A 20,543-nucleotide genomic window follows, 5' to 3' on the forward strand; every position below is an offset into this window, starting at 1 on the left:
TCAGCTCAGGTCATGGTCCCAGGGTCCTGGGATCGAGTCCCACATCGGGCTCCCTGCTCAGCAGGAAGCCTGCCTCTCCCTCTCCCACTCCCCCTGCTTGTGTTCCTGCTCTTGCTATCTCTCTCTCTGTCAAATAAATAAATAAAATCTTTAAAAAAAATTAAAAAATCACTTCAAGAAAATGAAAAAAAATAGTATAAGAAAGAGGACATCATGCATTATAAGAGCAGGGAAAAATGTGAAATTTTAGAAAATCTAGGTATAAGTATAGCTCATAAAATTCATGCTAGTCACTAGAAGAACTAAAACCAGATATTTTTGACAGGATTGCCTCTGATGAACGGAAGTGGGTAGAAAGAACTTTTACCTTGTATTTTATACCCTTCTGTATTAATGAATTTATTTTTGTTTTAAATACAATCACTTGTAACAAAAATTTTGATAAAAAATTTAAAAGGCACTCCTACCCCAATCTAACAGTACTTATATTCTAAGTGTGTTGTCAGATTCCTTCTTTAGAAATTTTATTAGAAGATGAACTAGTTCATTTAGTATAGGATGGTTTTGGAACCAGTCTGGGGTGCTGCTGTTAAGACAGGTCTGCAAATAAAACATTTCGGAAAAATCCTTGATCAATTCAGCACACATACAAAAACAGTCAGACGTAGACTTATAAGAAAGATGACTTTCTTTTCTTCACAATAACCTGAAAGTGAATCTTGCAAATTAAAAAAACTTAAAAAAAAAAATCCAAAACTTTCTTTCTGCTTCAAAAATTTTGTTGTCTTGTGGTGTAAAGTGTAATTGTCCAATATGGTAGCCACCGGCCACATATGGCTGTTGAAACTCGATATGTATCTAGTTCAAACTGAGATGTGCTGTAAGGGTAGAATACACATCAGATTTCAAATACTTAAAAAAAAAACTGAAAAATATCTCATTAATAATTTTTAAAATATTAATTACATGTTGAAATGGTTTTTTTTTCACAGCACTGGGTTAACTAAATTTTATTAGAATTAATTTTATGTTTATTTTAAAACCCATATGTGGTCCTTATTCGTGGCTTGCATTGTGTTTCTATTATTCAGTGCTGGTCTAAAGCATCAATATGTAGCACACATCCATTATTACTCAAAGGGGGTTTCTATAAAGAGAGTTTTGAAGGAGAAAACTCACATTTTGGCTTTTACTTGCCAAGAAGCTCCCCTGGCAATGAAGAAAGGATCAATGCTAGCAATATTAGAACAAGACAGAGTGAGAACAGGAAGTTGGGAGAAGAGGGAACATGACTGAATTCAGGGAGAAGGAATGCCATTTCTAATATAAAAAAGTTTGTTGGTTGAATGACTTCCAATAAAATGTTTGCTTCTAAGGCTTGTACTCTTTTAATACCATAAATTATTCTTTTTATAATCATATTCTCTTAATACTTCCTTTACACAATGCCATTCTAGCTAGGAATTCTCTACCTACAATTTCCTCAGAACTTTTCTACATGTATATTGGTATTTTTTATGTTAGGGCATTTTCCTACACTGATGTGGTAATTACAACATTATTTTAACCTGTACAAAGGCCTCTATACGGATTCAAACTGCCCAAAGTGGGCAATACATTGCAGAACAGAAGTTATCTCAATCCTAGCAGTTATCTTTCAAACAATATTTATCCTCGTGTCAACTGAGCTTCTCCGACCCATCTGAAAAGATCACTTTTATCAGTAGAGGGAATTTGCATATTTCTCTGTAAAAGATGGATGATTAGCTTATTTCCTGAGGAATGTTACAGTGCATTTGTGTTCTCTTGTCACTATAGATCATTTCTCACTTGTGATTTTTTTATTGTCATGAACTATGAAAAACAATTACAGTGTTTATCAACAGAGCAGCTCTGTGGAAGGTAAAAGACACAATTAAGTTGGGAGTGAGAGCTTTCTTTACAATAATCAAGAGATGGTAAAGGAAGAGAAATGGGGGATATTAAAAAAAAAATCCAGGGGTGCCTGGGTGGCTCAGTCGTTAGGCATCTGCCTTCTGATTGGGTCGTGGTCCCGGGGTCCTGGGATGGAGCCCTGCATTGCATGGGGCTCCCTGCTCAGCGGGAAGCCTGCTTCTCCCTCTCCCACTCCCCCTGCTTGTGTTCCCTGTGTGTCTCTCTGTCAAATAAATAAATAAATAAAATCTTAAAAAAAATCCAGAAACAATAGAAAGTAGGAGTCCTTTTAGCCATTGCCAGTATTAAAAGATGATATTAGGGAAAGGTTGTGAATGCTTCTACTTTTACATTCTATCAACCCTGTATAAGGCTATTGTTGGGGTCAAACACCTTAATAATTGCATTAGGGATGGACAATTAGTTCAGCGATTAGCAAATAGGTCCTCTATCAATGTTTGTTAAGTAAGAAAATTCATGACTTATGGTTCTATTTTCTACTTCTATTTGCAAATCTCATGACTTAGCATAAGATGTTATGGTCTCGTTACTAAAATGGCTGGCTACTTTACAGAGAGAGTAATTTGTCCTTTGTTCTTGCTGCTATAGATGTTTTTCCCCTTCTCAGGTTGAGAATGAAGCCAGATCTTGCATTTCTTTGCCTACATGCCTTTTGTGTTGCAGGAGGAAGCAGCAGTTGCCAGGCAAGAGAACACAACTTCCTCCTTCTCAGGCTTTTTTTTTTTTTTTTTTTTTTTGCAATAGCTTTGGCTCAGGGAGAATTATGTAGAAAGTGATAGAGGTAAATGCTTGAAGTTTACAGGAGAAAGATGTGGAATCCAAGGGGAGAGGAAGATTCCTGAGACTAAGAGATGGGGCAGGGGTCTAGGAGGGTTTCTAGTTTATAGGCATCACCCCAGGAAGGGGACGGGACAATGTCAGGATGGCGAAATCCCAGTTTGTGGCCTTGGAAGCCATGCACAGATGTCCTCTGCCTACCTTCAGGACACCATGTGGGAATGAATGGACAGTGTGTTTATTGGAGACCAGGGTGGACAGCAGCCTAGACTAGGGCCCTTATCCAACTCTTCCCACCAATTACATTCTGGGACCTTTAGTAATACCTGAGAAGGTGAAGAACCCTACCAACGAATGAGACTGAATTTCCCACCAACTGGATGGTTAAAGGCTCAGTGTGGGATAAGATTGTTTAGAATACATTTCAGGCGAAATGCAATGGTATCATTCATGAAAGTGCTTGCTTGGACAATGACCAGTCCGTAGCATGAAATGAAAAGTTGTTCACCAAACATGAGAACTAGATGTGACTCCTATGTTCATCTAGTCCAGACTCTTCATTTTTAGATTACGAAACCAAGGTTTAAGACTTAAAATAACTTGTTCCAAGTTGTTGGTCTGAAGCCAGTGCAGAGCTGAGGCAGGGTGTCATCAACCTTCAGCTCACTTTTCTTTCTAGTTTGTCACTTGAGAAATTCAGATCTATTTGTGGTGATTAAATACATTATTATTTCATCATGGCCATGAAAAGTTCTCATCAAAGTAAATCTCTTACTTTTAAGATAAAATAAAGAAATCGGAACTATAAAAGTATCTAGGTCTGATGATGGTAGAGGTAAAAAAGAAGAAACGTGGCTGCCTGGAATTTCCAGTTATTTCCCATTATAGAAGTTGTGGGGGAAATGACCTGAGCTACCATTACAGGAGTTGATATTACAGGTTCTGAGCATGAAATACCTCTCTCTAAGGCAGTTTCAATACAGCTATGTGTTAACACACACACATACACATACAGAAATCTGTTAGCTACCAAACACTGGGTAGGAGTTTCTTTTCAGGAGTGTGTACATGTTTGTATTCAATCTACTTAACAGCTAAAGAGATGATTTATTTATACCTTCTAATTGGGTCTTACTTCCTAAGAAGCATCCTACATGATACTACTTCTAGTTTAATTGTCCTCATTTTCCAGTCTTCTTTAATCTATGTCTTTGTCACACATTGTAACCTTTTGCTCTTTGCAGGAAAAAGGCTGATTGGGGTTCGATTTCTTCTTTCTTTCTAGACATCCGTGCCAGAGAGTGTAACTATCCTTTGCAGAAGAGCCTCCTTCTAGCCGAGAATGAGAAGCCTGCACTACAATGAAGAGGGTAACCATCAGGAGACCTAACCAGGTAACCTGGGGCTCATCCTTCAGTCCCTGAGTCTCTATGAGCTCAGACCCTGCTCTAGACAGGCTCGAAAGGAAGGGTGTGGGGAGGGTGATGTCCACACGGTGAAAGCCTGTCCTTCGAATGAGGCATCACTGAGAGATGCTGTGTCCCAGAAGGTTGATCCGGTGTGTCTGCCCTTAGCCAGCCATCTATTCAGATGTTCCGATAGGGGTCCCTGTGCCAGCAGGGCCCGTGGCGGAGGAGGATAAACAGCAGCACCACTAGGACACCAGACACCAGGCAAAAGGCAACGGCAAGGGCGACCCTTAGAACTGTGGAAAAATTGGAAGAGCAATAATGTAAAATTAATGGATTAGGAAAATATAAAGATTGTAAAATTAATAGGTGAGGAAAATAGGAAGAGCACACATCAGTGCCTTGATTGTGAACTTCAGTGGCATTTCTGAAGCAAGCTTGAAATCAGCATAGTGTTGTTTTTTTTTTTTTTTTAAAGATTTTATTTATTTGACAGAGAGATACAGCGGGAGAGGGAGCACAAGCAGGGGGAGTGGGAGAGGGGGAAGCAGGTTTCCCACTGAGCAGGGAGCCCGATGTGGGGCTCGATCCCAGGATCCTGGGACCATGACCTGAGCTGAAGGCCGATGCTTAACAGCTGAGCCACCCAGGAGCCCCGATTTCTTTTTTGTTTTTAAGATTTATTTAGGGGTGCTTGGGTAGTTCAGTTGGTTGGGCATCTGCCTTTGGCTTGGGTCATGATCTCAGGGTCCTGCCCTTCCACTCATGCTTTCTCTCTCTCTTAGGTAAATGAATGAAATCTTTACAAAAATAGATTAAATAAATAAAAGATTTATTTATTTATGTGAGAGAGAGAGAAAGAGTCCACAAGCAGAGGGAGGAGCAGAGGGAGAGGGACAAGCAGATTTCCCACTGAGCAGGGAGCCTGATGCAGGGCTGGATCCCAGGACCCTGAGACCGTGACCTGGCCAAAGTCAGATGCTTAACTGATGAGCCACCCAGGCGCCCCCGCCCCCGGCCTTTCTTTCTTTTTTTGTTTTTTTGATTAAAGTTTTTCTAAGGTCCTTTCCCAGCATTAACTTCATGCATTTTTATACAGTTAAAATGATCAACTGCTCATGGTCTCAGGGTCAAAGGAAATACTATCATTAATTAGGTCTAAAAGAAACGGAATAGCATCTTCTAGTTTCTGAATATGATTTTCAGTAAATATCTTTTAGAGAGGAAACCTTGAGTACCTGTTAACAGTGGCAAGCATTTTTGGGATGTGTACTATTGCTAATCTGTGCCTTTATTTATACATATCCCTTTGAGAGCTGACCAGTCATGGAAAGATATAGGGGGTCACTTTTTATGAGATGCTATTCATTATTTTATCTGGAAAATTACCTTACATACACATACACACACACACACACACACACACACACACATCGCAAATATAAATTTGTACCACCTCTAAATGTATGTCTGATCTTCCCTAAAAATAAAGGATTGCTTGTTGGCTTAGACAGTAGGAGAGCAAACATCTCTCTGATCCTGGCAGCTCTGTCTACAGAAGCCCTAGTGCTCCATGGAACACAGTTGAAAAATCACTTATTTCACCTAACCTTATCATTGCAGAGATGAAAAAAAAAAAAGTAGAGGGATTAGATAATTTGGCTAAGGATAAGCAAATAATTGTATTTGGGTTGGAATATGTGGGCTTATCAGTCTCATGATTTTAAAAACCATCTGTTCACTAATGACTTCCAAATTTAAATCTTCCCCAAACTCAAGACTCATATATCCAACTTGTACTTGACCTATTCCCTTGGACATCTAATAGGCATTTCAATCTCAGCAAGTCCAAAAACTAAACTCCTGATTCCCTTGTGCCCTCCCCTACCCCAAACTCTGTTCTCCCTGCAGCCTTCCCCATTTCATTTGATGGAAACTTCCTTCTTCTAGCATCTCAGACCCAAAGTCTTGAAAATTCCTTGACTCCTCTCTTTCTCTCACATTCTATAATCAATCTGTCAGGAAATCCTGTTGGTTCTACCAAAAACTATACCCAGAAACCAGGGATTTCTCCCCTTCTCTGCCACCGCCCTGTTTTGAACCATAATCAACTTTTGCCAGAATTATTACAACATCCTCCTGACTTGTTCCCTAGTGTCTATTCCTTTCTCCCCTACTATCTGTTTTCAACACAGCAGCCAAATGACCTCAAGTCAAATCATGACACTCCTCTACTTAAAACAAAGTCTGCAATGAATGCTCATCTCACTCAGAATGAAAGCCAAAGTCCTAATGATAACAGTTTATGAGACTCTATATCATCTGGCCTGATTAACCTCTTGGAGTTCCTCTCCTACCACTCTCCCTTCACTTACTCTTTTGTCCACATGGGCCTTCTTGCTGTTCCTTAGACATGCCAGAAACACACCCATTTACTGCCTTTGCTGTAGTTGCTACCACCGCCTAGATGCTCTGCTCATGAATCTCTGTATTAGCTAACTCCATCAGCTTCTTTGCTCAAATCTCATCTTTTTCTATTTTTTAGATTTATTTATTTGAAAGAGAGAGAGAGCAAGCAGGGGAAGGGCAGAAGGAAAGAATCTGAAGCAGACTCCCCACTCAAACTGGAGCTTGATGTGGGGCTCGATCCTACAACCCCGAGATCAGGACCTCGAGCTGAAATCAAAAGTCAGATGCCTAACCAACTGAGCCACCCAGGCGCTCCTTAAATTTCATCTTCTCAGTGAGGGCTTTCTTTTTAAAGATGCAACCAATATGCCCCTTCCCCACACCCACCCCCAGCTTGGCACTTGGGATTCTCACCTTCCAAAGTATTTATTTATTATGTTTATTATTTATTACCCATCCCTCTCTCCCTCTAATAGAATATAAGCTTCATGAAGGCAGAAATCTTTGTCTTTTTTGTTCATGAACGTATCCCAGGCACTTAGAATAGTACCTGGCACATAGCAGGTGTTCAATAAATACTTGTGGAAAGAATTAATGATCTAGAATTCACAGGTTCTCAATTCTTAGTTCAGTGCTTTTCTCATGATGTCAGGATGCCTCTTAGCATCATGAGAAGGTGAATATTAATAAAATTAGATCCTGGTGGACAGGTGCCATTACCACTGTGAGTTAATATAAAGGTAGAGGGAACTGAACAGACTTGAGGAAGGAAGGAAAGGAATAAATGGAAACGAGGGAAGAAGGCAGAGACTAATGAATCTTTAAAATTAATGTTCATTAATGTTCATGGGTGACTTTCTTTATCTGGAAATTTATTTTCAATTTTTTTTTTATTGGCTATGTTGTCATAGTAGTCCCATGGAATATGCTTTCTCAATCTTTTTTCCTCCTTCATTCTTTCCCAGACATGCAGTGGGCACATACCATATGCTAGGCCACCTATTGGCCTAACCCAGTATTGGGTTCTGGGGTTCCATGATCCTTGCTTTTGGGATCATCAAAATCTAGTGGGAGAACCAGATAGACAATTATGAGGTCATGTGATAAATAGTAAAATAAAAGTGTAAAAGACTTGCCATTGGAGTAGAGAAAAAGCTGAGATTAATACAAAGCTTTCTATTTAGAAGAGATAGAGGTTGGAAAGCCTTCTCAGGAAATGCTTAAGATTTGAGCTGGACTTTGAAGTAAATAAGACTTTGCCATGAGACAGAATGAGTTGCACAAGAGTGCCAATGAGCAGCTGCCCGTGGCTGGAGGATAGCTCCTGGTGAGTTGAGACCAGAGAGGTAGGTTGGGGCCTAGGTCTTTGAAGGTCTGGTTTGTCATGGGGCACGTGGAAATCATCAAGTATGACACATGGAAGTGACTTGGCCCAATTTGTGTTTACAACAAGAAAACAACTGCAGAGAAAGATAGGATGGTGGAGACACTCTAGGCCTGCTGACTATAGATATGCCTTTGACAAGATACTGAGGGCTTAGCACTGGACGTGTGGTCCTGACGATGCGGATGAGGGAATTCTAGCATACTCCTGAAGTAGAACCGACAGGCTCCGTTGTGGACTAAATGTACTGGTCAAAGAGAAGTGGAATCACGGCCACTCATGGGTTCTAGTTTGGGTGAAGAAGATGATTAGGCTACGAACTGAGATTGGAAGCACATTAAAAAGGATCAGTTTGGAGTGGAGGAGACAATAAATTTCATTTCAAATGTAGGCTTATTATCCTCGTAGAAAGGGTCAGTAGGCAGCTGGAAAAAACAGGTCTTCTGTATGGAGACACGGAAATAAGGATTGTAGGTGTAGAAGATGAGACCTGGGTAATAGTGGCCCATGGGAAGGGTGGAGTGAGGGCACCAGGGACCTGATCATTTAGGGAGCTGGAGGAAGGTATGAGTCTGAGGACACAGAAGATACTCAGGAGAGATTCTCTCTCTCCCTCCCTCCTTAATTTTTTAAATTACACACTACCTTGTACTGTGAAGGATTTTGTGAGTTTGACAGAGTAATGTTCTAGAATCTGAGAAAAAGAGGGAGTGATCCATCGTATCTACTACAAAGAGACAGTGCTGGAAATGACTGAAAGCCCTCTTACCACATGGGAACACGAGAAGGCTGCTGAAGGCAGTGTGAATCAGCACTACTTTTCTGAAAACTATTTTGGCAATAAGTATTAAAAGCCTCTTCCTCTTGCTGTTACTCCCCAAGTCCTGTCTACACTTCCTCTTTCCTCTTTGAATAAGTCTGCCCTCACTCTCATCCTTGGATGATTGCAACAGCCTTCCAGCCATGCTCCCTGCCCGAAGCCCCACTGCTCCCCAGTCCACGTTCCCCATGAGGGCAGAGGTCTTTCTAAAACAAGAAGCCTGTCCCGTCATAGGTCCTCTGCCTGAAACCTTTCTTTTTTTTTTAAAGATTTTATTTACTTGAGAGAGAGTGAGGGAGAGGGAGCAGGGGAAGGGGCAGGAGAGGGAGATGCAGACTCCCTGCTGAGCAGGAAGCCTGACGCGGGGCTCGATCCCAGGACGCTGGGATCATGACCTTAACCGACTGAGTCACCCAGGTGCTCCTATCTGCCTAAAACCTTTTAATGGCCAGAGCTACTCAACTTGACCTGAGACACTTAATGCCCACCTCCTCAGCATCTTCGCGCTCTAACCAGACATACTCCTTCTAATTCCTAAAATGCCCCATGCTGTCTCTAGCCTTTGGTCTTCTCCACATTTTCTTTTGTTTGTAACATTTTCATCTTTCCTCACCTCCACTCACCCACTTAATTCTTTCTCTCTTTCAGGCTTTGGTTTAAACATCACCCCCTTTGAAATGTCTTCTCTGACCTTTTAGACTTAAGCGAATTGCCTTTCCCGTATGTCCTTTATTATAGTATTCACCATACTTAAAACCATTAGGGCTTGTTTAATTCTTTATCCCCCTGTCCTCTTCGCCTGCCTCCCTCCCCAACCTCGCCAAGGGGTCTAGGTCACAGGGGAACAATTTTCTTGTCTTGCTGCTGTTTCCTCAGCAGACTTAATGCTTCCTCTTGCTAACCTAATGTTCCTATTAGGCACATAATAGGTACTCAAAAAATAGCTACTGTTTATTAAATATTCATATTCTTTGATCCACTAATTTAATTTTTGGGAATTTTGTCCCAGGGGGATGGTCAACAAGCCAGTGTAGGATGGAAAAGGAAGATGATACAGTAGAACTATGGTGTTTACGAGTGTGAGGCTTGAATCCTGACCCTACCACTTGTGGCATGTTATTTTCTTAGGCTCAGTTTTCTTCTCCGTAAAATGGGGATATGTGATATTGGTAGGAAAATGAAGACAGGTTGCTGAATTAGGCACCAATGACTTTCAAAAGGGATGTTTCCAAAGAGAGATGGAGGGAAGAATGTCATTTTTTTGAAAAGTTCAGGAGAGAGAGAGAGATGAGGAAATACAGAATGTAAATGATTAGTTCAAGAAAATTGGGATTGAAGAGAGTGAGAGCAGATGCTTGAAGCTGTTCTTTGATGAGAGATTTGGGCATGTTCCTAAGCCAGTGCAGAGGAAGAAAATGAAGCTAAGATTCATCGAGGTCCCAGGAGATGAGGGGTGGGATCATACGCATGAGGAAAGGAGTTAGGTAACTCAAGGAGGAACATGTTTTCCTGAGGGGCAGCAGAAAAGGCAGGTTCGGGCTACTAAGATATTTTGAGGTAGTGACAGGAGAACCTAAAAGACTTTTCAATGGACTATCTTGCTCTTCTCAGGCTATCTCAAAAGAATTAAAGAAGCCAAGATGGAATTAAAAGTTTGGGGAAAATAACAAGGCTTTCCTGTAGAATACAGGAAAAGAGTCCAGTAAGGGTGAATATGTTTGCCAAGCAGTGTTGAAAGATCCAGCTGGGGTTGGAATAGAAATTTCAATATTCCTAATCTGCAGTGGTAACAACAGGCTTCTGCTTCACTCAGCCGATCAGAATGCAGGCTGTGTGGTTGGTTTAATCTAGGTTGGATATTGCTGTGGTGGGCAGGGTATGGGATGGACCACTCTTGTGATGTCAGAACTGCCTAGATGAGGACAGAAGCGGGAGTGAGGAGTGAGTTGGTGTATACCAAAGCAAGTTCCCAATGTCATTAATGAAGGATGACACACGTCCTGGGAAACTGATGATAGTGGCAACAAGAATGAGAAACAGGTGCTGTGATTGGCCTTTGCTCTGAGGGAGGGGAGGTGCTGGAAGGGGCATCATGGAACAGGGGCTCTAAATAGCAATGGGGGAACAAGAGAATGCCAAGGTAACTATGCGGAAAACAGACCACATAACAGACATATTGGCATATACATATGTGTATGTAGTCACTGACTGGGTCTTTATAGTACAGTCACATTTGAGGCTCATTCATAGCCTTTCTCCCCTATTTATTGAACAGTTGGGTTCCAGGCTTCTGATATCTGGGTCCAGCCATGAGGAAGTCAGGCTAAGTATGAAGGGCTGAACATTTATTTATTTGTTTTTAAAGGTTTATTTATTTTTAGAGAGAGAGAGACAGAGGGGTGGATAGGGGCAGATGGAGAGGGAGAGACAGAATCTTAAACAGATGCACTGCTGAGCGGGGAGCCCGGCTTGGGGTTGGATCTCACAATCCTGAGATCATGACCTGAGCCAAAATCAAGAGTGGGACGCTTAACCGACTGAACCACCCCGACACCCCGGGGCTGAACATTTATTCAATTAGTAAATTTTGACTGAAGGTACCAGGTTCTAGGCATTGTCTGAAGATTCAAGGAGGAAAAAGGTCTGGATCTTGCCTTGGGCATGTGCATATTTACTGCAGAGTCTCAGCTTTACAAAGGTTATAAGGGGAAACTAGAGCTTCCCACCAGTAATTCTGCTTCCCACTAAATACGTGATGTTGGAGATTGAGAGAGGGTTTGGGAGAGGGCTAGCAAAGAAAGTCTGACAGTGTCAGTAAAATTCTGGAATTAAGGAAGTATTTTCTAATTTTTTTTAAAGATTTTATTTAATTATTTGAGAGAGAGAGAGAGAGAAGCTGGGGGAGTGGCAGAGGGAGAGGGAGAAGCAGACTCCCCACTGAGCAGGGAGCCTGATGCGGGGCTTGATCCCAGCACCCTGGAATCATGACCTGAGCTGCAGGCAGATGCTTAATGATAGAGCCACTCAAGAAAGTCCCAAGAAAGTATTTTCTAAAGAAAGAATTTTATCATTTTCAAGTAACATAGTATGGAACTTAGACTTATGAATTTCCCAGCAAAGATTCTGCTTAATTTAGTTGATAGGAGAATGAAATTGACTGGGTCTACCAGCACTGGTGAATAACACTGCTTACAGGTATGGGTAGGATTTCATGGGTGGTGGGGTTGCCAGGCATTCTGCATGTCCAAGATATGTCCTGTGTTTAATGGTTTGTCCTGCTTTCTGTATTGGCTTTCTCAGGACACCTGAAATATTCTGTAACCATCTTCCCCCCCAACATATTATAAAAATCCATCAGTTAAAGCTATCATTCAAATGTATCTGAGCACCCTATACTTTTATTTGCTAAATTTTGTGGCCCTACTAAGGAATCATTCAATGCCTATAACCTTGTATACTTTGGCCTGCTTGATGGTGTCTCTGTCAAGGCAAATATGACTTCCTGTTCCAGGAATTTCCCAACACTGATCACAGTCTGTCTTTCTGAAATTTTTACCCAACACTGATCACAGTCTTTTTGAAATTTTGACCTGCTGCTCCAACATCACTCTTTGAGACCACAGAACAAATCTAATCCTTTTTCCTTAAAGGAGTTCAGTTATTGAATTCACTTTGTTGGAGACCACCTCATGTGGTAGACTCTTAATAAGCTCCCTATGAGCTAAAACCAGCGGTGTGCTAGTAAACTGGATCAAAAACACAAAAAATAAAACTTTGATGTGTGGCATATGCGGATTTCTGTGGTGAAAATGCTCCTGCTATGACACCATGACCAATTTCACACTGCCGAAGTCAAGTCTTTGAATTCAGAGTTGGGAAGGGATGTGCACATTCCACTCTTGAGGTTGGTAAGCGCTAGCTCCAGCACAACAATCCCTAAGTTTTCTTTTTATTGACATATTTTGTAATTAGTTTCACTCTATTTGAATATTGAGTTGTTGATACTGGTATCTTTTTTTTTTTAAAGGTTTTATTTATTTATTTGAGAGCGCACACGAGAGAAAGCACAAGTGGGGTGAGGGGCAGAGGGAGAAGCAGGCTCCCCGCTGAGCAAGGAGCCCGATGTGGGACTCGATCCCAGGACCCTGGGCTCATGACCTGAGCTGAAGGCAGATGCTTAACCCACTGAGCCACCCAGGTGCCCTGATACTGGTGTCTTGAAAAGAATTTTATTTTATTTTTTTAAGATTTTATTTATTTATTTGACAGAGAGATAGAGAGAGAGAGCACAAGTAGGCAGAGAGGCAGGCAGAGGGAGAGGGAGAAGCAGGCTCTCCACTGAGCAGGGAGCCCGACGCGGGGCTCGATCCCAGGACCCTGGGATCACGGCCTGAGCTAAGGCAGACGCTTAACGACCGAGCCACCCAGGTGCCCTTGAAAAGAATTTTATAAACACTCTACACATAGGTTTGATAAGAGGAGGTGATGGGTTGGCTATGGAGAATAAAGAAGAGGATGAGATCAAAAATAACTCCCGGGTTACCGGGGATCACTACTAATCAAGACAGAGACAAGACAGTAGGTTCAGGGAGGAAGGGTAAGTAATTTATACATTCCTCGAGCAAATGTTTATTGAGCACTAATCCATGTCAGGCACAGGTATTTCTGAGGACAGATATAAGAGAGAACACAACAGATAAAAATCCTTGCTCTTGTGGAGATGATATTTTATCTTATTAGAACTGGCCCCTTGAGGGAAACCTGTGGGAATCTCCTTAGACCCAGAATCTTCTGCTGAGTAACTCCCCTACGCTTTCCAGGTTCAAGCCACTGAGACATTTGATAAATGGCTGTCTAGTACCTTGTACCACACCATTAGAAACCACCACCCAAACCGATTTCAGATGGTGCAGCTCCTATAGGTAGCCTTTCGTGCCATTCCTTACTGACTCCCTCCCTCGGAATCCAGTTAACTCTTGTCCTCTAGCAACCCTTGTAGTCATAAGATATAACCCTTGTTATTCTGTGTAATCTGTATCTTTTTGCTTCCCTGCTACATCGTACATTTTCCAATGGTGTTTTCTTGCAAGTTCCTCATTAATAGATGAAGTAGAGCCATCCATCAGCTTAGCCTTTTTCTGAAGCAGTAAAGTCCACATTAAACACATTTTCAATGTAAAATAGTCATCTAAGCCAGTCAAAATCATTTTTACTTTACATTAATATTTTCCCTCTGGTTACATTAAAATAAAATCCCCAAACAAAAATAGAACCCCTCAAATCTGTCCTTCTGGGATTTTATTCTAATTAAACACACATACATTTTTCACAGTTCATTATAAAAGTAATGTCTTTGAACTCCCTACTAGTGACTTTATTCATTGTTTTACATTTGGCTTACTGCCGGAGGAAAGGTACATGCATGCGGGAGGAAGGGTAATTAGATGGTAGCGCTGGGGCAAATAATTACTTGGGAAAAAATAGTACAAATAACTATATGAATCAATGTCTAATGTCAGTCATCCCATAACCCACTAGGCAAGGGAATGGCTTTGCTCTAGACTCTGGCATCCAGTAGAAACCATCTCTAGAAATCATTTCATCTTTATCTGTAACGGTAACGTGGCATGGTGTTCTCTAGATGCGTTGCATCTGCCACCCGGCAAATCTACAGAACTCTAAAGAGTGTCATTTGCACACGATTTCTTCTTGTACAGTGAGTAGTTTCCGCAGGACCTGTGAGCTTGCTTAGGTTTTCTGAAGGTCTCAGGATCAAAGCCTTACACATCCCTTTTGTCCTCAGAAGAGCTATCACACAGCCATACCTTCGACATTCCAGTAAGTTTTGATCTTGGAGGCATTTAGAACATTCTTACATTTCTAATTTTGTTCCAGTCTGATACGTGTCATTGTACTTTCTCTCTTTAATCAAATCCAGAGTCAACATCTCTTACCATCTTCAAGAGAGACCACTGATGTAGGGCTCTCATCTCTGATGTGTTGTGCACCTAAATAAAATTATTCGCTAGGATGTTTGTGCTCCAAGAGCTGCCGTATATATTACAGACAGCAAAGTTTTCTGGCAAGTTTGCTTTTGGTTTCTTCAAAAGTTAACATGGATTTTCCAGGGCTAAAGGACACAAAGAGGTATTTACTTTTCAGATTTCCTACCCAATATGTTTTAACATAAGTAGAAAAAGATAGTACCAGTTTCCCAGTGTAGAGGATTTCTCTGGATCACTCCACTGTATCCATTTCTCTGCCTCTCCTTGTGAGAAGACTGGAACTAACAGATAAGCTGGTCCTTTGCCCATCTGCCTAGGATTAACTTCTTCCCTTCCTTGCTCTCACTCTAGATTGTGGATTTTGTTTGAAATCTGTTTCACTTCCGACACTTAAAGAACGACCTCATTTAATCCTGCTCAAGTGATAGCTGGGAGCTCTTAAAAACAAACAAACAAACCCAAAACGTTCTATGTGGCCAATCATATAGCTCATGGGAGCCCCATGAAATCTGATCTAAACTTTATCTCTGATTCTCTTTTGACACGTCCTTTTCTATTAACACTGAAAAAACCAAGTCAAAGTTTAGGCCAAGTAGGGGCAGGGCCTGGTGGAGAGGTAGGAGTTGACTGAAACTGGGGGTCCTTGAAACAGACAATTATCACCCCAAACCCATTTCCCTCAAAGCCGGGGGTGATGACTGAGTTATATTCTCCAAGCCACCATCTGCCTGGAGAAAGGGTACTCTGCCTTTCTAATCCATAACATCCCCAGTACCTTGGTCATTGCTGGTGGTCATACACTCCGTGGACCAGTCTTGGGGGATCACAGGGGCAACCAGCTCAGCAAACTCCGTCAGAGGACAGCTGGAAGTGCAGCCTGGCAACGTGAGGGGGTATGGTTCATGCTGGGTCTCATTCCGGTAGTACATCTCTACAAAGTACTCCCTGGTGGAGGAAGGTAGAAGACGGAGCTGTTAGTTCTGTGTTGTTAAACTGCCATTGAATTATTTTCCACCTGGCCTGTAATATGTCAGCTGTAGTTAAGAAGTTAAGAAGTTAGGGGCATCTGGGTGGCTCAGTCGGTTAAGCATCTGCCTTCAACTCAGGTCATGATCCCAGGGTTCTGGGATCCAGCCCCGCATTGGGCTCCCTGCTCAGCGGGGAGCCTGCCTCTACCCCCCCCATGCATGCACTCTCTCTCTCAAATAAATAAAATCTAAAAAAAAAAAAAAGTTAAGAAGATACAAGTTAAGAGGGGAAGAATTTACAGGAGTGAGTAGATATTAGCTAACTTAAGTGTGGGAATGGGGAGATTGGGGCAGGTGGACCAGATCCAGAGGGTGGAAATGGGAGGGCTGGTTTGTTAGATAACCAGGGGCAAAAGAGGTGGGGAGCGGGATGCTTAATTGGAGAGGGAGCTGAGAGGCGATGGTTGGGGGAATTGGGGTGATCTGATGAGCCTTTGAGTAAGAAGTGGGGGGCAGGTAGGGTATTGGGTTTTCCTTCTCTTATTCTCTCCCCTTCATGATCCTCATTTGCTTCATTTTCTCTTTTCCTCTCTCAGGATTTCTTTTAGGTTTTCCTCTGAATGAAGGTATCTCTGCTTTCCTTATCCAGGCAATAAACCTGGAACTGAGCAATACTTAACACATGTGCTTAAATATACATCCAGACTTTGTCAAAATTACACCTCAGAAAGAGGGTGTAATTCCTTATTCCTAAGTCCTTATACTCCCTCACATTTGATACTTTATTTGAAAAAACAAGGTGTATGCCAACCTTATAAAACTAGTATGAGGGCCTTATGGACTCATTTGCCAAAGAGGCGGGAGAGAAACGGAAGTAGGATTTAGTGATTATTCTTGGGGTAGTAACCTCACAACTACAAACAAGTCTTCTAAAATATCACTTTCAGGGGTGCCTGGGTGGTGCAGTTGTTTAAGCATCCGACTCTTGGTTTCCGTTCAGGTCATGATCTCATGGTCATGGGATCGAGCCCCAAGTCAGGCTCTGCGCTAGATGCGACGTCTGCTTGAGATTCTCTCTTTCTCTCTCTGCCCCTCCTGCTCGTGCTCTGTCTCTGTCTCTCTGTCTCTAAAATGAATAAATAAATCTTTAAAAAAAACCTTCACTTTTGGGGTACCTGGGGGCTCAGTCATTAAGCGTCTGCCTTCGGCTCAGGTCATGGTCCCAGGGTCCTGGGATCGAGCCCCGCTTCGGGCTCCCTGCTCCGTGGGAAGCCTGCTGCTCCCTCTCCCGCTCCCCCTGCTTGTGTTCCCTCTCTCGCTGTCTCCTTCTCTCTCAAATAAATAAAATCTTAAAAATAAATAAATAAATAAACTTCACTTTTAAAAGCCACATAAACAGTAGTAACTACAAATATTCATTTAGAGATATGTTTTTAAAAACTTCCTAATATTATGTGAATGACTACTTATACCCTGAGATGACTTTCCCAGTGACAGCATCTTTTATCTCAAGATGATATGGCAAAGATGACTAATAGTCGAACAAAATTCATGATTCTCGTTCCATATAATAGAGTTATGGCTGAAAAGTGACATTTCCCAGATTCCCTTGCATGTAGGTGGGACCAAATGACTACACACATTTCTTGGAGATATTGTGGGTTTTGTTTCAGACCACCACAATAAAGCAAATATCATAATAAAGTGAATCAAATGAATTATTTGGTTTCCCAGTGCATATAAAAGTTATGTTTATACTATATAGTTTATTAAGTGTACAATAGTGTTATGTCTAAAAAAAGGTGTATAACTTAATTAAGAATACTTTGTTGCTAAAAAAATGCTAACCACCATCTGAGCTTTCAGCGAGTTGTAATCTTTTTGCTGGGAGGGTTCTTGCCTCAGTGTTGATAGCTGCTGACTGCAGGGTGGTGGTTGCTGAAGGCTAGGGTGGTTGGGGCAGTTTCTTAAAATAAGGCAACAGTGAAGTTTGCCATATTGACTGACTCTTACTTCCACAAATGATTTCTCTGTAGGATGTGATGCTGTTTGATAGCATTTTACCTATAGAACTTCTTTCAAAATTAGAGTCAATTCCCTAAAACCCTGTTGCTGCTTTAACAATTAAGTTTATGTGATATTATCAGTCCTTTGTCGTCATTTCAACAACGTTCCTAGCATCTTCACCGGGAGTAGTTTCCATCTCAAGAGACCATTTTCTTTGCTCATCCATAAGCAGCAACTCCTCATCCATCAGTTTTATCATGAGATTGCAGCAAGTCAGTCCCATCTTCAGGCTCCACTTCTAGTTCTAGTTCTCTCACTATTTCTACCACATCTGCACTGAAGTCTTAAATCCCTCTAAGTCATCCACGACGGTTTTGGAATCAACTTCTTCCACACTTCTGTTAATGTTGACATTTTGACTTCTTCCCCTGAATCATGAATGTTCTTAATGGATTTAAATGGTGAATCCTTTCAATATACTTTGCCCAAATCCATCAGAGAGGAATCACTAGGGGTGCCTGGGTGGCTCAGTCAGTTAAGCATCTGCCCTCGGCTCTGGTCATGATCCCAGGGTCCTAGGATCGAGTCCCGCATCAGGCTCCCTGCCCAGCAGGGAGCCTGCTTCTCCCTCTCCCTCTGCCCCTCCCCCGGCTCATGTTCTCGCTCTCTCTCTCAAAAAAATAAATAAAATCTTAAAAAAAAGAGGAATCACTAGTGTATCTATGGCAGTTAAAGCCTTACTATAGGCCTTAAAAAGATGGAAGCTTGGGTCCCCAAATCACCATGGGTGAGTCATCTCCTAATGGCCAGGGACATCTCTCTTTTTTTTTTTAGGGGGGAGGGGCAGAGGAAAAGGAAAAGAGAATCTTAAGCAGGCTCCATGGCCAGTGCTGAGCTTGATGCCAGGCTTTATCTCACAACCCTGAGATCATGACTTAAACCAAAATCAAGAGTTGGACGCTTAACCAACTGAGCCACCAGGCGCCACAAGTGAGGGACATCTCTATTGGGGTATTACATGAATGAGAAAATGTCCATTGGGATAGGCCTCTGAGAATCTGAGGTTAATTTGTACAGCAGCCAAAATTACCCTTATTAGTTAATATATCTGGAAAACAGTTTTAGGGGACTCAAAATTGGCTCTAGTGGTGAAGACACAAATTAAGATGCATACAAAGAGTTTGGATAAATTATTTCATGAAATTTGAAAGTGGAAAAATAGCGATATTTTTAACTTAGGGAATTATTTTACATAGTATATGATTTTATTTATTTTTTATTATGTTCAGTTTATGATTTTAAATTTATGTACCTAACTGAAAATTAAATATTTTTTAAAAATTTAAGGTAATAATAACAATAATAACAAAACCTGGGGGCCAGTGGTATTAATTGTGAAAAACACCTCTTAGATACTCACCCCTTCTCAAGATACAATTCCATTATGTGGCAGGAAGCATAGGGAGGAAGGATTCCGTTGTAAACATCTAGTGCCATCTGTAGGCCACTCACGGTAGTGTCATGCTGTGGGGATTTGAAATAAATCATTTTTGATCTTTACCTCTGGTTCCGATGTACATTCCATGGGTAGTATTAAGCACTTGTAGAGAACTGTGGTTTCTGATTCACTTAAAGTTGCCATACCCCCATGGTAGAAGGGAAGAACTAATTTTGGTGGAGCATCTGTTGTGTGTGAGGCAGTATGCTTTTTTTTTTTACATATCATTATTCCCATTAAAAAGATGAACAAACCCAGATAAATTAAGTAACTTGCTTAACGTCATATAACCCCAAAATGGAAGAAAGTAAATTTGAGTCGTGTTTGGGTTTTGTACCATGCTTTTTCCCAGTGGAACATCTCTGTTTTAGCTTGTTTCACTGATTTTTATTATATTTTAAAATATTTTGGAACATATTAATGCTAGATTATATTTCTTCTGCAGATTAGAATAATGTGTGATTTTAAAGTTGGGGAAGAGGCTTGCCTGGGTGGCTCAGCCGGTTAAGCGTCTGCCTTTGGCTCAGGTCATGATCCCAGGGTCCTGGGATCAAGCCCCGTGTCAGGTTCCCTGCTCAGTGGGGAGTCTGCTTCTCCCTCTCCATCTGCCTCTCCCTGATTGTGTTCTCTCTCTTTCTCAAAGAAATGAATAAAAAAAATCTTAAAAAAGTAAAGTTGGGGAAGAATATATAAGATTATAAATGATAGAGAGGTTAAAATGTGAGGAAATAGAGCGCATAATTGAAAAATAATTGTTAATTGTTTATCCCAGAGTCACTGGAAGGCATAGGGCTGGTTTTCAGTCCCAGTTTGGCCACTATTTAATTACATAATCTTTGAAAGTCCTCAGCTTCTATATCTACAAAATGGGCATAACATCTGGTTGCCTAAACTATATGGCAGTATACACATATTAAAAAGGGCTCAGAACTGATTTACTGGAGAAAGAACTAGAGTTACAGATTTATGACTTGCCAGAAATCATACAAGTCAGAACGGGAAACCAGATGAGAAACTAAAGAAACTGGCAGAACGGACTGGTTTCCGGAAGTCCCTCTCCAGGGAGAACCACGCTCTGTTCCATCCATAAGCTCTTTGTCTTATACCATTCAGAACCTCTGCTGATAAACAAACTTCCCTGTATCTGGAGTCACCCCTTCCAGCTTCCTGCAGAATGAAAACATGGCTTTCTCCAGCCAAACCATATCTGAGAAATCCTCTGTCCTAGAGAAGTGGGTGGGAAACTTGAGTTCCCATACTGTGTGTTCCGGTTCCCTGCTCATTGCAGACTCCACGGACAGCCATTTCAG

The 20,543-nt window shown here is 41.4% G+C and overlaps 1 protein-coding gene across 2 annotated transcripts in view; it reads right to left on the minus strand.

Annotated features, from left to right (window-relative positions):
- Positions 1 to 270: 270 nt before the first annotated feature.
- Positions 271 to 20,543, minus strand: part of ACP3 (acid phosphatase 3) — a 48,192-nt gene continuing 27,919 nt past the window's right edge. Inside the window, exons 9-11 of one of the 2 annotated variants that reach the window (XM_028099240.2) lie at positions 19,156 to 19,259; positions 15,536 to 15,705; positions 271 to 4,438 (exon numbers count right to left, since the gene is read on the minus strand). In XM_028099240.2, the coding sequence (XP_027955041.1) occupies positions 4,320 to 4,438; positions 15,536 to 15,705; positions 19,156 to 19,259 (393 nt within the window). In that variant the 3' untranslated portion in view covers positions 271 to 4,319. Of the gene's footprint in view, positions 4,439 to 13,912; positions 14,886 to 15,535; positions 15,706 to 19,155; positions 19,260 to 20,543 lie in introns of those variants that run through there. The other variant, XM_028099242.2, reaches the window with a different exon arrangement.

Source organism: Eumetopias jubatus, unplaced genomic scaffold (genome assembly GCF_037043125.1).
Source record: "Eumetopias jubatus isolate StellerSeaLion01/CBP00866 unplaced genomic scaffold, mEumJub1_p1.0 scaffold_1, whole genome shotgun sequence".
In the NCBI taxonomy this organism is placed as follows: Eukaryota; Metazoa; Chordata; class Mammalia; order Carnivora; family Otariidae; genus Eumetopias; species Eumetopias jubatus.